Here is a 22,187-nt window from a genome sequence, read left to right as displayed (position 1 = left end):
GAGGTGGGTCTATTGATACTTTATGGAACTGTAAGATAGAAGAGAAAATATCTGGCTTGTTGTTGTCGAGCCAGTATTGCAATCATTACTTTGTTCTCGCAGGCCAAACATGTGCCCAAAGAAGCCCTGACGGTCGCAGTCAAGACATGCAACCAATTTCATAAAGACCGAGGTAGGACATTAGATGAGCACACTTGACGGGAATATGTTGAAGGTTTACAGTTACTTTTGGTGATACACAGCCACTTACCCAAATTAAAAAAAAAAACTGGCTATGTTTGCTAAATCCAGATTTCCACTAATAATGTAAGTGCGCACTTGTAACAGTGCTCACTGTGGTTAAATAAAATTGGGCTGTTACTTGTATGTGAAACATGATTGTTCAATGTCTATCTTGCTGAATTTCTGCACCAGGACCTCTCAGCCCACAACCGTGTGTTTGCCCCAACGATCTGTTTGCGTTTCTTTCTCTTTCTTTTTTATTTCCTCTCTGTGAAATGCTTGCAGGAAGTTTTAGCTAAGCTGGAAACACGCTAATGATATTATAGTCGTTGTAGGAGTATCGAAGTAGGTCTTTCTCGAGCCCTTCTGTATCTTCTGTAGTACGTTATGTTTCTGTTGCGCTGTGGCAGTCACGGTGACACACGAAGTTAGTGGAAAACAAGAAACACGCGACAAGTGAAGCGCAAGCTGTCAACCGAGTTCTATTCAACGAGAGTGAGTTATACTCTCCCTCTGAATTTCTGGCGCTTTTGGAACGGCGAAAATTCTACTGGCGCTGCAGTGCTTGCGCGTGCCGACGACAGATGTCTCCACGCGCGCACTGGCCTCGAACCTTCCGACGAGGTTTGCGCGTGCAGAATCTCGCCCAATTAAATGTGCACCACCGGCTTTACTAACCGTCCTGCCAATGAATGCTTCCGGCAACAACGAGACGTAAAAGGGAAGCCGGCATGAAGTTAGCTCGCCCACGAACCTCCATCTTCACGTTAATTCGCTTCGAAGTGGCCGATCACCCGCCGCGGTTTCTCAGCGGCCGTGGTCGTTGCCGAGTGTGAGGGCGCGGCTTCGGCTGCGGTGCATGCATGGTTGCATGCATTCTGTCGGGAGTGGGACGTGGAGAGACGCTCGTGTACCGCGCGTTGGGTGGTGGAACGACAGGAATACACCCCGGGCGGTCGAGATTAGTCCGGAGCCTTCCACTAAGGTCTCTCTCATTGGCTCCTGTGTGTTTCGGGACGTTAAGCACAATCGATCAATCAATCAATCAACCAATCAATCGAGCATTCGGTCGGTCGGATCCAGAAAGGTTGTGTTAGATCCGGTACGGACTCGATGGAATGAAGAGGCCGGCAGTTTTGCTGCCTACAGCAGACGATAATGTTGACTGTGATGACGGCAGTAACGAAATGACGTCGAAATGACGGGAAAAGAAAGTGAGACACGAAGTCCATCAGAAGCCCTTCAGTAACGGAGCTATGCTATCAGCACGTTGTCGCTTAACCGCACCTGTGAAAAATATGTCGGGGTTTCTGGGTTGTCTCTGTTCGAAAGTGTGATACAGCATGACAAATTCCGATAGGTAACCAAACAGTAAAAAAAAGAAAATGAGTCACTGTTGGCTTTTTATATATATATATATATATATATATATATATATATATATATATATATATATATATATATATATATATATATATATATATATATATATTAATTTATTGATATGTGTGTATATATATATATACTAAAGGGATAATCAGACATACACCCATTCGTAGCAATTGCTGCAAAGGAAACCCATACGGGTTCCTCGAATGAAAATCTCGCAGTTGAATAAAAATTCGTCCTGGTCCGGGACTCGAACCCAGGACCACCGCTTTTCGGGGAGAGCCACTCTACCATCTGAGCTAACCAGGCGATTAGCAGATGGTAGGACGAAGTCGAATTTGCCGACAACTCGAAGCAAATGCAAGAGTGACGTAATAGTTCTGTGGAAACCCACAAGGTGGAGAGAAGTAATTAATAAAAGGAAAATCAGACATCCACCCATTCGTAGCAGTTTCTTTCGAGGAGAGAGAGAAACTTTATTTTGTTCCTTCAAGGATTTAGCGTCTCGAGGTCTCGGTCGTCTTCTTAGGCGTCGGCGACTTAGAGTCTCTCCCGGCAAGGGTGGGCCCCTATTCCAGGGCTCCACTGAGCCTAGCAACCTGACTAGCGTGCTGCACTAAGGCCCTTTGGGCCGTGAGCACGCAGCTGGTAAGCCGACTGTCTCATTGCTCCGCACTCGGGTTATTGTGTTACTGGAATGATTGATTGTGTTTACATTCCCATGTGACATGATATAGTGTGGGTGTGGCCCCGCACCATGGGCAGGTGTCTCTGTATTGTGTTGGGTACATTTTGTTTAGGATGTATAAATTTGGGAAGGAGTTTGACTACAATCTGCGCCAACTCGTTGCTTCCTCCTTCGTTAGAGCTTTGTGCGGTGGGGGATATTTGGCTGTCCTCCCTCTGTATAAGTGTAAGATTTCTGTCTGTCCTCCTTCACAAGCGTGTGGGTGATGCTCCGGGGCGTGCGACTGCTCTGCTCGGAACGTGGTCTCTCGAGCTAGGCTGTTTGCCCTTTCGTTACCCTCTATGCCTGCGTGGGCCGGAATCCAGATTAACTTGTGCGTAACGTTCCTCTCGGCGAAGTTGGCTCCGCCAAGAATTCTGAGGGCGGCTTTGCTAATCCTGCCCCTCGTGTAATTTCTGCACGCTTCCTTCGAGTCTGTTAAGATGTTTAGAGGCCTGCCTGTCCTATATCCTTCTACTGCCGCCAGCGCCACGGCAATTCTTCGGCCTCCGCTGTGTCGGCTGCCTTTGCCGTCGCACATGTGATCAGATTCCCGTCGCCGTCCACCACCACCGCCGTGGCCGTGCGCTTCCCTTCTCGCGGGTACGTGGCAGCATCCGTGTATACCGTGTTCTCTAGTAGCGCTAGTGTCTTTTCCAGGTATTCGGCTCGCGCCTGCCTTCTGCTCTCGTGGAGGTTGGGGTCCATGTTCTTAGGTACTGGCCTAACGCTTATTGTTTTCCTTAAGCAGTCGGGCACGTCTGCGTATCTATCTACGTGTCCGCTCGTGTCCCGTCCCAGCCTAGTCAGGAGCGCTCTCCCTGCAGGGGTGCTCTTGAGTCTGGCTTTATGCGTTTCGAGCAGGGCTTCCGCCAGTTCACTGAAAGTGTTGCTGATGCCCAGTTGGAGCAGTTTTTCGTTTGACGTGTTTTTTGGCAGATGGAGAGCCGTCTTGTATGCTTTCCTGAGTATCGTGTCCGCCTGTTCCCTCTCTCCTTTGGTCATCGCGTGGTGCGGTAGCGAGTAGATGACTCGGCTGACGACCAGGCTGCCGACGAGTTTGAGTGTGTCTTCCTCTTTCATGCCGTATCTTTTTGGGAGACCCTGTTGATCATCCGGCCCACCTGCTCCGTCACTTTGCTCAGCAGGCTGATGGGGTGGCTGCATTTTCTGCTGCCCTGTAGCCACATGCCCAAGATTCTGATCATGTTCTTTTCCGGGCTGTTTTGACCGTCAAGCGTTACTTCCAGTGTTGCTTGGGTGGGGTGTCTACCTACTCTCAGTAGTTATTTTTCTGTGGAGCATAGCGGTCCCCTCTCTCTGGTGTACTTTTCGACACAGCGCGCAGCCTCTTGTAGCTTCTTTTGTTTTTCTCCCAGTGAACCTTGCGTGACCCAAACCGTGACGTCGTCCGCGTACATCGCGTGTTGGATGCCCTGGATCTCGCCGAGTCGTTTTGCCAGGCCGATCATCGCCACATAGCACGGGCGATATCACGGAGCCTTGGGGTGTGCCTTTACACGGTGTGGAGAAGGTGTCGCTTCTCAACTCCGCCAGCCCTACCGTTGCCGTTCTGTCGGTTAGGAAGTCCTTGACGTAGTCGTGTACTTTCCTTCCGCAGTTGGTGTTGTTGAGGCCCTCCATTATGGCCGCGTGGCTGACGTTGTCGAAGGCGCCTTTGATGTCGAGCGCCATCACAACGTTTTCACCCGCCTTGGGCATTGTGTCGAGTACCTCCTCTTTGAGTTGCAGGAGGACGTCCTGCGTCGATAGGTTGGCCCTGAAGCCATACATGCTGTCAGGGTACCACCTCCCGTTCTCCAGGTGCTGCTGGATCCTTCTGGTGACTATTCTCTCATACAGTTTTCCCAGGCACGACGTAAGCGAGATCGGCCTGAGATTCTCGATCTGTAGTTTCTTGCCCGGCTTGGGTATCATGACCACGACGGCGTGTTTCCATTCCGCCGGTGCCTTCCCCTCTTGCCAGAGCGTGTTGAGGTGAACCCGTATGGGTTTCCTTTGCAGCAATTGCTACGAATGGGTGGAAGTCTCATTTTCCTTTTATTAATTACTTCTCTCCACCTTGCGGATTCCCGCAGAACTATTACGTCAAGTATATGTGTGTATATATATATATATATATATATATATATATATATATATATATATATATATATATATATATATATATATATATATATATATATATATATATAGGGGGCCCATCCTCAGAATTCAAGTCGACGTACCCTGTCAATTCACCAGCTACAATTCGAAAATTGCAATATGTGATGCAAATTGATTAGCGAGAAGCTTCATTAGTAATCGTTCGTTAATTGGTCACTTATGCATTTGATTTCTCGTGGAAGTAATGTCCGCCTCATCAAGTGCGTTCAAGGGTTAAAATTGTACTACCGCCACAGGTGTTGTTATTTTTATAATTTGGCAGAGCTAAAAGAAAAAGCGCCCTGTTTATATATTCTTGGCATTGTCCACATGCTAGGGCTCACAGACCCTATAGGTCTTCAGGAGTGCTGCTTTGCTCCTGTTTAGGATCATCGTTTCGTGTTTTGGAAAGCAACTTCCCTGTTCTTGCAGGCTCAAGAAAGCAGCGTGTGAACCTAGAACTCGGCATATAAGATTGCTTGCTGGGCCAGGTGATTAATGATATCGAGATGAGTAAACGGGCCCATATGGTCTAGGAGACGACGCGTACAACGGGCTGATCTTGCAGTTCAAGTTTATGCGGACGCAGGCACACGTACGTACAAACACAGACACGAAATGCCACGTTATCGCGCGTCATCCTCGGCGCTTCCGGCTACGCGTATTGCGCCTCGCATCGGCGTCGCCTTCGAAAACTGCATCGCCGGCGCCCTTGCGCTGCTCTGCCATGCAGTGCCGGTGATCAAGGCGACGTGGGCCGGGGACGCCCACCGGGTGCTCTTCTTCAGCGACGTGGAGGACGACCGCGTGCCGACCGTCACGGTAGGCGTGGCCAACGTGGAACGCGGTCACTGCGCCAAGACGCTGGCCATTCTGAGGCACGTCGTGTCGCACGGTCTGCTCGAGCGCTGGCTGCTCGTGGCCGACGACGACTCCCTCATCAGGCACGTGTGCACGCCTTTTCACGCACTCTATGCACGGACGCGTGTGGGTCCGCAGGCAATGCCCACAGTAAACCCTCCGTCTTCGTATGAGACCGCGCATCCCAGCGAGCAGGACTGCAGCTGTTGGCGGCTGAGCTCTCGATAGCGCGCGCGTAGTCTTCAAAAGGACGGGTGCCCGTTGCTGCTGCTTTTCTATATGTATGCTCTGTACAAGCGTTATACGCGCTGAAGTGTTCCTGTCCGGCAGGGAGCACATACTGAAGCACTAGTCTTTACCGCTGCTGAGCCCCACCTCTACGACACAACTCTATAGTGACACGGTCATTGCTCGATTCTCTACCCTCCTTCGTTTTGTAACTCTCGCAGACCTCGCATGCACCAGTTAGAGGGAAACGCGAAGGGCTGCTGGCGGGAGAGTGAGCAAACATTTCGGCCCGCAAAGTCGTTGTACCGGTCCTGACCGCAACGAGTGGCCTCTCGTGGTGAACTCACGTAGACTTAATTATGCGTAACGTTTTGACCTTTTATGAAAGGTGCTTAACTGCGGTGAGTGTGCCAGCGTAAATAATGGCCTCGCTGACGTTTGCAGAGTTTCGTGGTAACATCATGTAAATCTCTCAGCTCGTGTTATATATGTTATGGATATGAAAATTGTGTCGCATAGATGCGGGTAACTTGAATTCGGTTGTTGTGTTAACTGTTTAGGCGAGAGTTGCATTCGTTCCTGAGAGTTGTATCTGCGGGGAAAAAAAAATGAAACTATGGTCGAGCTGTTGCCTTCCGTGTGCTTTCCAATTGGCGGACAATATCACAGTTCAGAATATAGTGCGTAGGCGATTACTTCCCCAGCGTGACATGCAAAATGTGTGCTTTAGGAATTACGGATCTCCCTACGCTTTGGCCCCCCATAACGTGCTATCCCCCTTCTTCCAGCATACCGCGCCTCCTGGACCTGTTGAGTTGCTTCGACTGGGAAGACGACGTGGCGCTCGGCGAGCGCTACGGATTTGGTGCAGCTACTGGCCGCGGCTACGACTACCTCACGGGAGGCTCGGGGTACGCACTTTCAGTGTCTCGCTGTAGCCATTAAAAATAAAGCAGCCCTCAGTTCGATGAGAGTACATGGCGAGATTTCACATTCGACCCTGGCGAGCGCAGATTTGTAGAGGTTAGAAATAGCTGTGATGAAAAAAAAGAATATCGCTCGTACAAACCGGTCGCACACGAGACAGTATGAGGGAGAGATTGTGACTATACACCGTGGATGTATTATTATTATTATTATTTCGTCTGTTTCAGCATACGTGTACAGTTGCGTAGTTATACTAAACCAAGTTTCGGTGCTCGCGATCAGCAATGCAGTCTACCTGTCAGCACGATAACTGAAAAGGGAGAAAGAAAGACTGAAATAGATTCGTTCCTGTTTCGCTACCATGCACGGGGTAGAGGAGAAATGGAAATGAGGAGGCGGGGAGAAGGCAGAAAAGGAAGTGAGCGTGGACGCACACATGGCAGATCAGCGCGCAGCGAGAGGCTGTCGCACGTTCTGCTGGTGTTCGAGAACCGCCAAGGGCACTCTGACAACCTTCTGTGTGGATGATGGCCGACGCCAAGGTAACGACAACGTTCTGTTCCTTGTCGGTGTGCCAATAGCTGCGTTGCACTGCGTTGGCCGTCATCAGGGAAAGTAAAGCATCGATCAAGGATTTGACCTCTTCTGATTACTTCTTGCATGTATGGTTTCCCTTTTACTCTCCAACACATTTCTCTTTTATTCTGCACGCTTTATTTTTTTTTACTTCCTGCGTCCTTCGTTTAGTTGTGTACAGTTTCCACAGGATGCGGTTCCTTTTTTTTTCTTTTTCCTATTGTGCACGCATGTGAGGCCAAGCAGCCTCACTACGGGCGCGTGCTTTACCTACAGGATGGTGTTCAGCCGCAAGACTGTCGAGCGGATCATCAACTCGCCATGCTCGTGTTCGAAGGCCGACTCTCCTGACGACATGACCTTGGGAGTGTGCCTCAAGCAGCTGGGCGTTCCCATCACGCATTCACCGCTGTTCCACCAGGTATATGCATATACGTCAGCATGAAATGTAACGCGGACAGAAAAAAAGCAAACGGCACCCCTGTTCCCCGTAATCACAAGGGAATGCTAAATGCTGTCGTTCCGTAACCGGTCCTTAAGCATCACGTGGGCACATAAGCAGATTTGCATCGCCGATACTAACGCTGGTGAAGCTGGAAACGCAAGAACGCAGTCTAGTCCCTTCCGGCTGGTTCGCGCTTGAACGTGTGCTGATATTGCGTGCTTGTACAGTCGCGTTCAATACGAGCTGCAACACTGTGCCCGTAGTCGAACGGCCCGGCTCCCAAGACTGCACATCAACGCCGACATAGGAAAATTGGAGCACTGAACACCGTTCAAAATACTGCTATTTATCAAACCAATTTTTCGTATGTCGGCGACACCTTAGGCGCCCCTTCTGCCACGATCACCGCGTTGCAGCTCATATTGAACGCGACTGTGCGTAGTTACGTCAGCTGCGCCTCCCAATGGGCTGCACTGACACAGCTCTTGCGGGACGCAGCTGCAGGAAAAGCACACCCGTGATATATGTGCTGCGTGCTTGCTGTCTCGACACACCAGCACGCAAAAATTTGAATTCGTTGTTAAAGCGACGCTGAGCAGCAACGCTAAAACAGCGTAGACTAATTCTTGATAGATTATTCATTCAAAACTCTACTTTCGCTCATTCGGCGGGAGAACTTGCGGATAGTCGTATACATTGTGAAGGCCAACTTAGGGGTGTGCGAATATTCGCGAATACAAATCGGATGGTGTTTGCTACTCGGTTCGTATGCGATTCGAGAATTCGCTGTTCAAAGGTTAAATATTTGCCTCTGTTCAAATATCAGCGATAACGACACTTATCCGAGAGAAAAGTAGATGCAGGTTATTTCAAGTTACAGTGGCGAAGGTGCCTTCTCCAAGCAGCCCTCGTGCCAGTGTGCGCTTATCATGTGACAACCGCGCGCGTCATCGTGGCCACCATGTTGGGGTACGAACATGTCGAGAAGCTGCGTAAACAAGAACAGTAACAACAGGATAACAAAAAAGGTACATATCGCACCGAGTTACAATAACAGTAATAATCTAGTGAAAATCAGTCCCCGTAAAAAAACAATACAATGCACTGGGAGCTGATACGGTACACTGACGTCATCGTGCCCGTCAAGTTTGGTGAAAAAACTGCGCCCGTGACAATTATCCATTGGGCCAAACTTTAAAGAGAAAAAAAAAACGGCGCATCTTAGACGAATGTCGGTATGCAGTCTTTATTGAACTATTCGGAATATGTGGCAGCGTCAGCAGTTGGAACTCCTTCACGCTTGTTCCCGTCCTGGATCCGCCCTCCTGATGGTCCGATTGTGTGCGGATGATTTTTCTCAACGATCGCCTCAGGCTGACGAGGTGTGTCTAAGTGAAAGTTGGCGGGACCCGAGGAGACCTTGTGTACATATCGGTGGGAGCTCTAAAAAGTGCGTGGAAAACTTCTAAATCCTTTAATCGATTACAAAAAATTGTAATGAACCTTGGCAGACCGGGCGGGCTCCTCACCAGCTGGCGATAGGGCGTGCTCGGAGTTCCTAGCTGTATATTCGTGCAAGCTTCTGCAGAATTGAGCGATATTATCCATAACGGCTACAACCCCAGCTACAGATTCTATATGGAAATTGTTTGGATCGGACTGCTGGTACGATCTGTTGGGAACTCGGCGCTGACGCCCGTGGTTGTACCTGGGTCGCAAGCCCCAAGGGTAGCGTTGGCCTGGCGGCCTGGGGTACAACTGGAAGCATCCGAAGGTCCCGGCAAAGCATGAGTCGACTGGTAACAACGAAACAACTTGTTTATTTTAACATCGCAAAGAGTTGGCGGTCAGGTTGACCGAAGTAGAGAGACGGGAGAGCACTTCACTCAACAGAAGAAATCGGAGCCCTCCCTTTTGCGTCCGGGGGCAGCTGTTTTTATACTCTCGCAGTTGAGGGCAAGAAGGAACCCCTCAAAAGACGAGCACGTGAATGTACAATGGGCTAATGGTGACGCACACTGTCGTAGCGATGCCGTAGCACCATGACGAGCACGATCTCGTAGCACCCTGTCGAGCACGATCTCGTAGCACCCTGTTGTAGCGCTGCCGGTCGGGCACAATGACTGTAATGAGAGGATGGTCCCTGCTTTGGCATCGCCTGTTTCGGGCACAATGACTGGAATGAGAGGATGGTCCCTGCTTTGGCATCGCCTGTTTCGGGCACAATGACTGGAATGAGAGGATGGTCCCTGCTTTGGCATCGCCTGTTTCGGGCACAATGACTGGAATGCGAGGATGATCCCTATGCGGTCGCATCGCCGCAGTCGCGCTTGGAAACACCTGGCGATGAGCGTTGCGGCGACGACGATCGGGCCAAAAATGTCTGCCGCCCCGCCGCAGTCGCGCCGGCAAAACCACGTGTCGCAGGCGAATCGCAACAGACCGCCCCGCCGGGGGAAGGAGATCCCGATGGACAGGGGACTGCATCCGCTGTCCGGAGGGATGTCGCTCGATGATGCACATAACCGAAGTCGGGCGTCCCTCGACGTTTCTTGAGCGCAGCGCACAGAGAAGGCCTCGTTCTCTCGTTCAGGTTCGCACGGGACACTGCAAAGTGACTTCGGGAGAGTTCACATTTTTGTTCTCGTTCCCGGCAAGCGTTAGAACTACGCTGAAACTCAACCGCTCAGTCAGCAAGCACGGCACAACCCTCACTAAGCCCTGCCAGGCTCTTTCCCCTTTTTATACCACTGCCTAGTTCCTTACAGTAGTCTAGCATCACTCAGAACGCGTCCACAAATTGAAAAATTGCACTAGAAAGCATATCATCACTTTGAAACACTAAACAAAAGCAATATGTTAAAAAAAAATCCTGCCTCAGGAAGAAAAACATCAGTAACAAACAATTTTGAGGCTGATTCCTACGTTAGGGGCTTCGACTTAAGCCATCGGCGTTACCGTTGAGACTCCCCTTTTTGTAACGCACCTCAAAGGAATATTGTTGTAAAGCGAGGCTCCAGCGCAGGAGGCGGCCATTTTTGGGAGAGATGGTCTGCAGCCATTGGAGAGGGCAGTGATCCGTCTCAATGATAAACCTCGAGCCGGCTAGATAGCATGACAATTTCTGAACGGCCCACACGAGACACGCACACTCTTTCTCGGTGGCGCTATACGCCTGCTCACGACTGGTCAGCTTACGACTAGCATACAGGACGGGGTGTTCTACTTCTCCATTTTCCCGTTGGCACAGTACAACGCCCATGCCTCGCTCACTAGCATCGCACTGAACAATGAACCCTTTTGTATAGTCTGGCGATCGTAGCACAGGCTGGCTTGTTAGGGCACTCTTTAGGGCGCTAAAAGCTCTTTCCTTTGTCTCGTCCCAGACGACTGTTTGAGGCTCTGTTTTTCTTAGAGCATCCGTCAGGGGAGCCGCGATATCAGAGTACCTAGGGATGTACCTCTGATAGTAGCCGGCGACACCCAAGAACGACCGAATATCGGTCTTGGTGCGCGGTTGCGGAAAGTCTCGCACAGCGGCCACTTTTATTTCAGAGGGGCGGCGACGACCCTGACCAATCACGTGACCGAGGTAGACAACCTCGGCCTGTGCTAACTGGCACTTAGGAGCCTTTACTGTCAAGCCTGCTTCGCGCAGGCGGGTTAGCACTGCCCGCAAGTGTGTCATATGCTCAGACCAGGATGCGGAGAATATCGCTACGTCGTCTAGATACGGTAAAGCGAATTCTTGCTGTCCCCGCAACACTTTATCCATGAGGCTTGAAAAACAGTATGGCGCGTTCTTCAAACCAAAACTCAACACTTTAGGACGGAATGTTCCCATTGGTGAAATGAACGCCGCATACCTACTAGCCTCTTCTGTAAGTGGAACCTGCCAATAACCCCTGACAAGATCTAGGGTGGAAATAAACTGAGCGCTACTAACTTTCTCAAGGCGCTCCTCGATGTTAGGGATCGGATAAATTGGATCCTTAGTGATGGAATTAAGCCTGCGGTAGTCGACGCAAGGACGAGGTTCCTTGCCCGGTACCTCAACTAAAATCAAAGGGGAGGTATAATCACTCTCACCTGCCTCAATAACACCGAGCTGTAGCATTTTCTTTACCTCAGCCTCCATAATATCCCTCTGGCGGGGTGACACCCGATACGCCTTGGATCGTACTGGCTCTGTGGAGGTAAGTTCTATATCATGAGTAAGTACAGAAGTCCTACCAGGCCTCTCAGAGAACAGACCTTGAAACTCTTGTAATAGCTGATGTAGTTCGGTTTTCTGCTCAGGCGACAGCGGTGCTTTACTGATAAGGTCACTAATGACTTGACCGGTGTCTTCCCTGTTCGTCACTGAGCCTAGTCCCGGAAGCTCGACCGGAAGCTCTTCAGGAACGTTTACCATCATGCACACCACTGCTTCCCTTTGTCTATAAGGTTTGAGCAGATTACAGTGGTAAACTTGCTGTGCTTTCCGCTTTCCTGGCAGACTTACCACGTAGTTAACGTCCGACAGTTTCTGAACAATTCGCGCTGGGCCCTCCCACTGCACGTCTAGTTTGTTGTTTAGCGATGTGCGCAATATCATGACCTCATCGCCAACCTCAAAACGACGGGCCCTGGCTGTCCGATCATAATAAACCTTGGCCCTCTGCTGGGCCTTTGTCATTGCTTCACCTGACAACTCCTGTGCCCTTCTTAAGCGTTCGAGGAGCTTAAGTACGTACTCCACCACGACTGGGTCGTCGCCCCTACCTTCCCATGATTCTCGAAGCATGCGAAGCGGAGATCGAAGCGAGCGACCGTACACCAGTTCAGCTGGCGAAAACCCCGTAGCCGCATGCGGCGCGGTCCTTAAAGCAAACATCACCCCAGGCAGACACAGCTCCCAGTCAGTTCGATGTTCAAAACACAACGCTCTCAACACGCGCTTCATGACGGAGTGGAGCTTCTCAACGGAATTCGACTGTGGGTGGTACACTGAGCTGTGTAACAGCTTTACCCCACACCTTTCGAGAAAAGTTGTCGTCAAAGCGCTAGTAAACACTGTGCCCTGATCTGATTGGATTTCCGCAGGAAAACCAACTCGCGCAAATATGGACAGTAGTGCATTAACTATCTCAACTGAGCTGAGTTCTTTAAGCGGCACTGCTTCAGGGAACTTTGTCGCTGGGCAGATCACAGTCAAAATGTGTCTGTACCCCGTGGCTGTTACCGGCAGAGGTCCCACAGTATCAATAACGAGCCGTCTAAAAGGCTCCGTAATGATAGGTACCAATTTCAACGGCGCCCTCGATTTGTCCCCTGGTTTGCCCACCCGCTGACAAGTGTCACATGTCCTCACGAAATGGTCTGCGTCCCGAAAACACCCTGGCCAATAGTACTCTTGCAAGAGACGGTCCTTAGTTCGCTTAACTCCTAGGTGTCCGGACCACGAACCCCCATGTGACAAGCGCAACAGATCCTGACGATAGCATTGAGGCACGATCAGCTGATCGAACTCCACTCCTCTTCGGTCTAGATACTTCCGGTACAGGACTCCACCTCTTTCCACAAAACGCGCAGTTTTCCTGGCGATACCTTCTTTGACATTGCAGCGCACGTTTTCCAGGCTGCCATCCTTTTTTTGCTCGGCTATCAAAGCCGACCGGCTGACTTTTAGCAACCTATCAAGTCCGTCTGACGTAGGCGCGATGAGCAAATCAGTAGATAGCTCTTCTAACTTTCCCGTGTCGGGCGTTTCCTCTCCAGTATCTGGCGCCTTCAACGCTACAGACTCAATTTTATTCAGTTCGGGCGTGCTCTGAATATCAGCTTGCTGCGCCTCTGACCCTTTTTCGTTGTTTGATAACGTCGGCCCCGCAACTACCGCCTTTGCAGCGAGCTCCCGAACCTTCGATCTGGTTAAGGCCTGAACACTAGCTTCACCAAACAAAAGCCCCTTCTCGCGCAGGAGGTGATCGGACCTGTTTGAAAATAGGTACGGGTACTGGGGTGGCAGCATAGATGACACTGCCGCCTCCGTCTCAAGCGCTCCGAAAGGTCCTTCAATAAGCACTTTTGCTACCGGCAGACACACGCTATGAGCTTCCACGGCTTGCTTGATCCATGCGCACTCGCCCGTGAACATATGGGGTTCTACATAAGACGGGTGAACTACATCCATCGTTGCTGCGGAATCGCGAAGCACTCGGCACTCTTTCCCGTTCACGAGGAGGTCTCGCATGTAAGGCTCGAGAAGCTTCATGTTCTCGTCAGTGCTGCCTATTGAAAAAAACACAACTTTTGGTGTTGTTTCCGGACACTGCGCCGAAAAGTGACCCGGCTTCTGGCACGTATAACAAACGCCCGCTCGCCTCATCTCGAACCGCTTTCTGCGTTCGGCTTCGGCTGCCGCCGTCTCTTTACGTTTGGTCGGACTGCTTTCACTTGCATCCTCACTACGCGTGTTCCCCTTTGCTCTCATGGGTGTGAACTTCGGCCTCTCAAACTTCGAGCCAAATTCACCCTTTTGACCGTCCTTAGCTCCGCGAGCTCGACGCGTCACAAACTCCTCGGCTAGCTCAGCGGCTCTAGCCACCGTACAAACGTCTGGCCTATCCAAGACCCAGTACCGCACGTTCTCCGGTAACCGACTATAAAACTGTTCTAGCCCGAAACACTGCAGAACTTTATCGTGGTCACCAAACGCTTTCTCTTCTTTGAGCCACTCCTGCATGTTCGACATAAGCCTATACGCAAACTCTGTATATGACTCACTTCTGCCTTTCTCATTTTCCCGAAACTTCCGACGGAACGCCTCCGCAGACAGCCGGTACTTTTTTAGAAGACTCGATTTCACTGTGTCGAAATCCTCTGCCTCCTCTCTATCCAAGCGAGCGACTACGTCGGCCGCCTCGCCGGGTAACAAAGTGAGCAAGCGCTGTGGCCACGTTTCCCGAGAGAACCCCTGCTTCTCGCACGTTCGCTCAAAGTTAACCAGGAACAAACCAATGTCCTCTCCAAGCTTAAACGGCCGCATCAGGTCAGTCATTTTGAACAATACGCGTTCTCCTGCACCGTGTGCCTGACTTCCATTACGAGCGCGTTCCATCTCTACCTCAAGACGCTTCATTTCCAAAGCGTGTTGACGGTCACGCTCTTCTTTTTCTTTCTGCTCTTTAAGTTCGCGCTCCTGTTTCTCTTTTTGCTCTTTAAGTTCGCGCTCCTGTTTCTCTTTTTGCTCTTTAAGTTCGCGCTCCTGTCTTTTTGACCTCTCCTCAATAGTCTCAAGGCATTCCGACAGCTCGTCATCCTCAGCCTCTAACTCAAGAATAGTCCTTAGCAGTTCAGGTTTTCTTAGTTTGTCTGAGACATCCAGACCCAACTCTCTTGCAAGCTCCAACAATTTCGGTTTGCGCAACGACTTCAAATCCATGGCTGCTCTGAATGCTGCTTTCTCTACTGCTTACTATTGTCTTGCCGCAAACTAACCCGGCAGCAACGACAACCACAATTACCAGCTCTGTTTCTGACACTAACAAAAGCCTGGCAAAGCTCAGAAGAAGAAAGTCCCGCACTCACCAAACCTCGCAGCCAAGAGTCCAGCGCAGTCGTTCCGCTGCAGGCAACCAGTCATCACACAGGGCTCGTTGCACTGCTCCCGGATCGTCGTTGAGCTGCTCAGCATACAGTCAACTGCATCTCTTCGCTGCTGGCCTCCGTTGTCGCGATCTCACCGCTGGCAGACAGTTGTTTGAAGTCGGAGGCGATCCCACCGCTGCCACCAGATGTTTGGATCGGACTGCTGGTACGATCTGTTGGGAACTCGGCGCTGACGCCCGTGGTTGTACCTGGGTCGCAAGCCCCAAGGGTAGCGTTGGCCTGGCGGCCTGGGGTACAACTGGAAGCATCCGAAGGTCCCGGCAAAGCATGAGTCGACTGGTAACAACGAAACAACTTGTTTATTTTAACATCGCAAAGAGTTGGCGGTCAGGTTGACCGAAGTAGAGAGACGGGAGAGCACTTCACTCAACAGAAGAAATCGGAGCCCTCCCTTTTGCGTCCGGGGGCAGCTGTTTTTATACTCTCGCAGTTGAGGGCAAGAAGGAACCCCTCAAAAGACGAGCACGTGAATGTACAATGGGCTAATGGTGACGCACACTGTCGTAGCGATGCCGTAGCACCATGACGAGCACGATCTCGTAGCACCCTGTCGAGCACGATCTCGTAGCACCCTGTTGTAGCGCTGCCGGTCGGGCACAATGACTGTAATGAGAGGATGGTCCCTGCTTTGGCATCGCCTGTTTCGGGCACAATGACTGGAATGAGAGGATGGTCCCTGCTTTGGCATCGCCTGTTTCGGGCACAATGACTGGAATGAGAGGATGGTCCCTGCTTTGGCATCGCCTGTTTCGGGCACAATGACTGGAATGCGAGGATGATCCCTATGCGGTCGCATCGCCGCAGTCGCGCTTGGAAACACCTGGCGATGAGCGTTGCGGCGACGACGATCGGGCCAAAAATGTCTGCCGCCCCGCCGCAGTCGCGCCGGCAAAACCACGTGTCGCAGGCGAATCGCAACAAAATGCTTGCGAACTTTTAGGGTTTCGGTTTCAGTTGACGCTGTTCATGGTATGTCTTTTAAGCATATATATATATATATATATATATATATATATATATATATATATATATATCCGCTATAGCTTTTTCCGCCTAACTTGAAGAAAAAAGATATTCCCCACCACTCAACGAGACTCGGATCCCTGTTTTGTTTGCTTGTTTTCTCGTAGCATTTACACTGTCGGTCTATATTTGCAACCTCTGGAATTAACGACGCCTTGCGACACAAGTATACATGTGTAGTCTGGCGAATCATTAAGTCGTCACTGTTGAATCGAAGGTTAATTAGCGACTTCTGCAAACGCCATACGTGTTATACGTCAGAACGCCGTATGTGTTTATCCTGCAAACGACTGTCGACATGTAGGTTGTTTTGTGGGCAAGGACAATTAGGGTAACGATAAATTTATTTACCACGCTCGTGCTTACTATTGTACACATGTAGGCGGGCTCTAGCTAGACAGTATATTGACATTTGTGCACTCGTGCAATTGTTTATCTTTTCGCACTTACGGCACATAAATTCTGCGTTTCTTATAGGCGAGACCAGATGACTACAGTCGTCAGCTCCTGTCTCATCAGCGGCCCATCTCGTTCCACAAGTTTTGGATGATGGACCCAGTTGCTGCCTACCGGAAGTGGCTTGCGGAGATTCCATACAACGCTACCCGACATGAAGAACTCTGACATCATCAGTATATCTTAGTTGCAGCTATAGAACCGGTTCGTTTCGCGGGAGCAGATAACGAAAGCCAAGCGCTTATCAGAGTGGGTCGGCCTCTCTGGCGACCGCTTGTCGTACCGTATATAATTGTGAAGCTCACTGCAGCTGTTTTTACATGTTATGTAAAGCGAAAGCAGATCGCTGCTCTGTAGTTTATAAAACTTTTGTAAGCAGCTACGAACGAAAGAGAGGGCAGCTAATAAATCAAGCTGCTCATGTTCACTTGTATGTACAAGTGTTCTAGTGAAGGTACGTATGTTCAGTGTATGAGAGCGTTTTCAAGTGCCTTCAAATAAATCCTTCTCTTTCTTTTCTTTTTTTGCTTTTTACTGTGGCAGAACCGAAGTCCTCGCGAATGAGCTTCTTTTTCTATTCATTTGCATTCCTGCGGGACACAAGCCTCAACGAGTGCCTTCCGCGCAGGTGTGCATCTTAGTGCGTGAGCGTTTTTTTTTATTTTAATCACATCATTTCTTTAATTCCTCACCGTTAGAACACACTAGCTCAGGCCAGCTTCTTAGCTGTCGCCTTCTGATAATTCTCTCTGTTTCCCTGCCTTCCATTACGCCGCCGGCGTCACCTTCCTCATCCTCGCCGCCGCTGTCATTAGAGATCGCGAACTCATGATGCCACTGCAGCAATGCGTAGCTTGAAGCCGGACGCGGGTCAGTTACACGCGTTACATACGCCATCTTCAACCTAAATTCCATTTTCTTCAACAAGTACCACGCGGCTGGGGAGCGCTGAGCTGTCGTGCAACTTCCGCTCTTGGCGCACCATTGCGGTATGGAAAGCTGTACAACAGTCCCTCGACGCAGTTATTTTTTCTTTTTTTAAGGGCGCAAAACATGAAAACATCCATGCTGCACCTGTTTAGAGACATATTTAACATGCTGCGATGTCTTATTTTGGCAACGCAGACACACTGATAACGGCCGTTACAAAATTTGGAGGACGCTTAAGCTTCGCCTTTAAGAGTGGAACGCAATAGCATTCAAAGATCCCTGACTGCTGCTCTCGCTTGCGGGCAACTGCAGCATATGTGACCGTAATCTTTACCGTGAAACGCTGGCGGCGAAATCTATGCACGGGGGCGATCTTTCTGGTTGAGACGCGGCCTCTTGCATGGGCCGATATCCTGTTACTGCTTCACACTTTCAGTATTTCAGTCCGACATGAAAGGCATGCGCTGTCGGTGTTTTGTTTCATTACGTTTGTTTGTTGGCTGCCATTCTCAAAATTCCAAGAAAACACTTTGCAAAGAACGAAAGACAAGGTGTGGGCAACTTTAATGATAGAAGAATAACTTTAGTGCCGTAAAGAATACGCGTGGTTCTGAATGATTTTTTTTCTGAAAGACAGCCGACAGTGGACGCCGACGCCGGATTTTCTGCGACACGGGGGCCCTTGACACTATCGCGTTAATATCATTTATCATGACTTTTGTCTTTAGATTACTGTAAGTTAAAAATAATATGTTGCTCTCCAGCACAATTTATATTGCAAATGTGTGCAGAGGACCGCGTATTTAGGCAAAACACAGCCGCTCACCGTTGCAAGCGCTGCCCTTCAGAACATGCCCCCAAGGCATGGCTATAAGCATCTATTACGTTGTGGCGGCCTCGCGGTGGCACAGCAGCAGCCAGACAGCCTTTCCCCTTTTGACTCGATAAAATATTATCGCGGATGTGGGCGGGAAAGGTAAGTGGTGCGAGGGTGTTCAACCGAGCCGTAGAGCACAGTATGTGCGTAGAGGCTGAAACGAACACAAAAATAAGTCACTTGTTGCTTGTTCTTCCGGGACGCATCACTCGCTTCCTTGTGCTGCTTTCCAGCCGCGCTCGCGTCCCGCACTACAACGTATACATTTTACGAGGTTTCGCGAAGTACCTTGTAACTTGCGTTGCTCATCTCTTTAAAAAAAAAATTAACTTATGGGGTTTTACGTGCCAAAACCACTTTCTGATTATGAGGCACGCCGTAGTGTGGGGACTCCGGAAATTTCGACCACCTGGAGTTCTTTAACGTGCACCTAAATCTAAGTACACGGGTGTTTTCGCATTTCGCCCCCCATCGAAATGCGGCCGCCGTGGCAGGGATTCGATCCCGTGACCTCGTGCTCAGCAGCCCAACACCTAGCCACTGAGAAACCACGGCGGGTTCGTCATCTCTTTGCATTTTGCTTTCGTGTGTGGGTGAGGTAAGGATCGCCTTCAGGAAGATTGGTAAGTGTGAGCCGAGGAAGTGCGGACGTTGTGAGGTGAGGGTGGGGGAGGGCGCAGTTACGATGTGAGCTTAAATGAGAAAAAGGCGATTCATATTGTTGAAGTACAGAAAAGTCACTCAGATCGTGTGGGCGGTGAGTTTTAAGTCAAGTGTTGAACTGCGTTGGCAGGAAACATCCGTAGCGCAGATGTACGTCGAGGCCCACTTTTAACTGACCTGAAGTCATAAATGGCTAAACCTAAACCAAATCTCAAACCCTAAAGAAACCTAAGCACAAAGAAAAAACATGAGTAAATTCGCGGCGGGACCGCCAATTTGGTATTTGATACATCACACGCGTGCATAAGAAATAAGGACAAGCACGGGAATACGCGGCTCTGCGCTGCAACTGCGATTTCCTCCCTACCCTTCACGAACGCGTGCAATCCCGGAGCACCGGCAGTGAAATCGGCGCCATACCCCCCCCCCCGCCCTCCCCCGCCTCCCATGCATTTCCTCTGCTTGGCATAAAGTAGACTTGGAAGGGAAGTTGCGAAAGATCGATGCAAGGTCCGAAGCATCCGGGCACTTGCGAGTATAGTGCATGCCGTGTGAGCATTCCCTTTCGCTCTTGCGGCCTAAGTCAAACAAGGCGCGCTGTGGGCTGCGTTGTTGCGAGAAGCGAGCAAGTTCGACGCTGTCAGAGTTTCTCCAGTTTAGTAGATTTCGTCAGCGTAGTTACCGCTCCCGTTCAGAGTTCGTTCCAACCCTCCCTCGTTTCGCTTGGACGCCCAAGCCTTCGTGCGGAAGTACGGTGGTGGCTGCCGTTCAGAGTGACTTGAGATCATGGCCATTCGCTGGTGGTGCTGCTAAACTACGCTTGTGACACTACCTATATTTGATGAGCAGTACCTACCACTGTTGTTTCTTGGAGCGACCGGTCGTTGCAAGTGCTCAGTGTCCAGCGCAACCTTCGAGAAAAGCGAGGTGAGGCCGACTTTCGGCATTGCTCTCGTGAATCATGGTTGCATCGCACGTCGCCGATGCATCTTTCGCGTGCGCACACGGTGCTGTGACTGACGGAAATTGCAAATGGCACGGCGCATGACGCCGAGCAGCGAGCCTCGGCAAGCCAGCCACCTATGTTGCCACCCCACGAGCTTCTCTCTGGAACCGATCTGTTAAATGAGTCTTCAGGAGTAGGCCCTGCACGGTTATTGGGCTTTTGAAACACTGTATGGTACGCGGTATTAGCTTTAGTGGCGCATTCTTCGCGCCCTCTCCATTCCACGCACTCAGCGGATGAAAATTGCTTTCGCATCACGGGGCTGGGAGACCAGCCCTCGGCTCTGGATCCGGCAAGCTGAAGATGCCTGCCGAATCCAAGGGCTTAGAGCCGCCACCTGGGGCCCAAAACTGTTTGACCATTCTTTTCATTAAAGTTTACTTTCTCCTTTCGCGTCACAGCGACGGCCTATTTCCCAGGAGCCTCTTTTCAAAATATTTTTATGACCATATGCTTCAAGATGATCACGTGACGCTCATTCTTAGATCTTTTCCATCCTCCGTGTTTGATGCTCACGTTCAGCGCGATTGACAGCAAATATTATTGTCAGCAGTGTCACTGTGCGAATGGTGCGCACGCACTTGTTACATATACCGGGTATTTCAGCGAACACTTTCAAAATTCTTTTATGCTTGCCTGTGGCAGATAGCACATTCCTAGTCCATGAGCTTGTCTACTCGAAGAGGCGGACATTACTTGCACAAGAAATTGCAATTTATAATTGACTAATTAACAGAAGTTACTAATCAAGTTTTTTTAACTACTTACCTTATGGACCATATTGCAATTTCAGGGTGTCTATACCAAGTTGACATTTCCAATTTCCCTGAGTTTTCCAGGTTTTCCCTGAGTGCCTTTGCAACATTACCTGAGTGACGCAGAACTATGTTTTATGTCAACACGGTCTGAAACCACATCGCCTGATGCTGTCACTCTCTATTAAGCATATGAAAAAAAAAGAAGACGACTTAATCCAGTTTGAATACTAAGGAGTAGTGTTTATGTTATTCAAAAAGAGAATAGAAAGGAGGGGTTAGTAATATTCACAGCGAATAAAATGTCTTCAAAAAAATTGCAAATCGAGTCGGACGTCCTAAATACGAATAAAAAGGAGACGCATACAGAAGCAAATATTTTCTAATATAAGCTATTTCTATCAACTGATAGCAAGCTCAGTGGTATGAGGCTCGAACTTTGTCACAATTGAGATTCTCTCTCAAGAGCTCGTAAGTCAACCTCAGCTGTCCTGACATACTCTCAGCCCGTGCACGACGCCTCAGTGTTGTGTTTCACTGCTTTAAAGAGTTTATTTTAGTTTGGATGATGGACACCTGCATCCCGGCATCAGCCAACACTTTTTTTGAGCTCAAGCTCCTTCAAAACGGCGGCAGCACGCTTCCTTTCCCGTTCATTCCTCAATGCATAGGTTCTTTCTGTTCTTGTCCTCCTTCCGCCACTTTTTCGCCCCACAAACCATTTGAAGCATCTTCTTGGTCAGTTGCACCATGCACGTCCGATTTTTCGTACTTCCTAGGGGCCGCGAAAACGTCCGAAAATCGGCCAGTTGGAAAAAATAAATGCATGCCATTTACTGCCCGTAAGGGCTGAAACCGGAACAGGCACATTCGAAAACGCTCTGAAAGCCTGTCGGTACACGTATTAGGCATATCGGTGCCCGTGTGTACTGTAACAGGAGATCCCGGATGCACGCGTGTATAATTAAGGAATATATATTGCGACGCATGACAATACCCTTTCCGACGCTTGTAATGCTTCACAGCAATACTTTTGCGTATGCTTCACCACGTAAGAAGTCCGTAGTGAGGCGAAGCTGACTTTCAGGAACCGGCGTTATCTAAGCACGGTGCGTGCTTTCCGAGCTTCGAAGCCAATTGCGAGGACCACAAAGGCGCAGTCGGTGCCATTGCTGAGAGCAGCGAATTCTTTCAATGAAAAACACGGCACCCAACGGCAAGAAGCTTAATAGCTAACGTCGAAGCAGCTAGGCCTGGCGTTGCCGCAGTGCTGGCTACTCTGC

At 49.9% G+C, this 22,187-nt stretch overlaps 1 protein-coding gene across 1 annotated transcript in view; it reads left to right on the top strand.

Moving 5' to 3' along the window:
* Window positions 1-17,215, top strand: part of LOC142576333 (beta-1,3-glucosyltransferase) — a 61,614-nt gene extending 44,399 nt beyond the window's left edge. The window contains exons 8-12 of the mRNA XM_075686424.1: window positions 103-172; window positions 5,238-5,448; window positions 6,382-6,504; window positions 7,373-7,517; window positions 16,695-17,215. Of these exons, the coding sequence (XP_075542539.1) occupies window positions 103-172; window positions 5,238-5,448; window positions 6,382-6,504; window positions 7,373-7,517; window positions 16,695-16,841 (696 nt within the window). The 3' untranslated portion in view covers window positions 16,842-17,215. The remainder of the gene's footprint in view (window positions 1-102; window positions 173-5,237; window positions 5,449-6,381; window positions 6,505-7,372; window positions 7,518-16,694) is intronic.
* Window positions 17,216-22,187: the final 4,972 nt, after the last annotated feature.

Source organism: Dermacentor variabilis, chromosome 3 (assembly GCF_050947875.1).
Source record: "Dermacentor variabilis isolate Ectoservices chromosome 3, ASM5094787v1, whole genome shotgun sequence".
Classification (NCBI taxonomy): Eukaryota; Metazoa; Arthropoda; class Arachnida; order Ixodida; family Ixodidae; genus Dermacentor; species Dermacentor variabilis.
The sequence above is the reverse complement of the archived record's forward strand: the minus strand, read 5'-3'. Positions and strand labels throughout refer to the sequence as shown.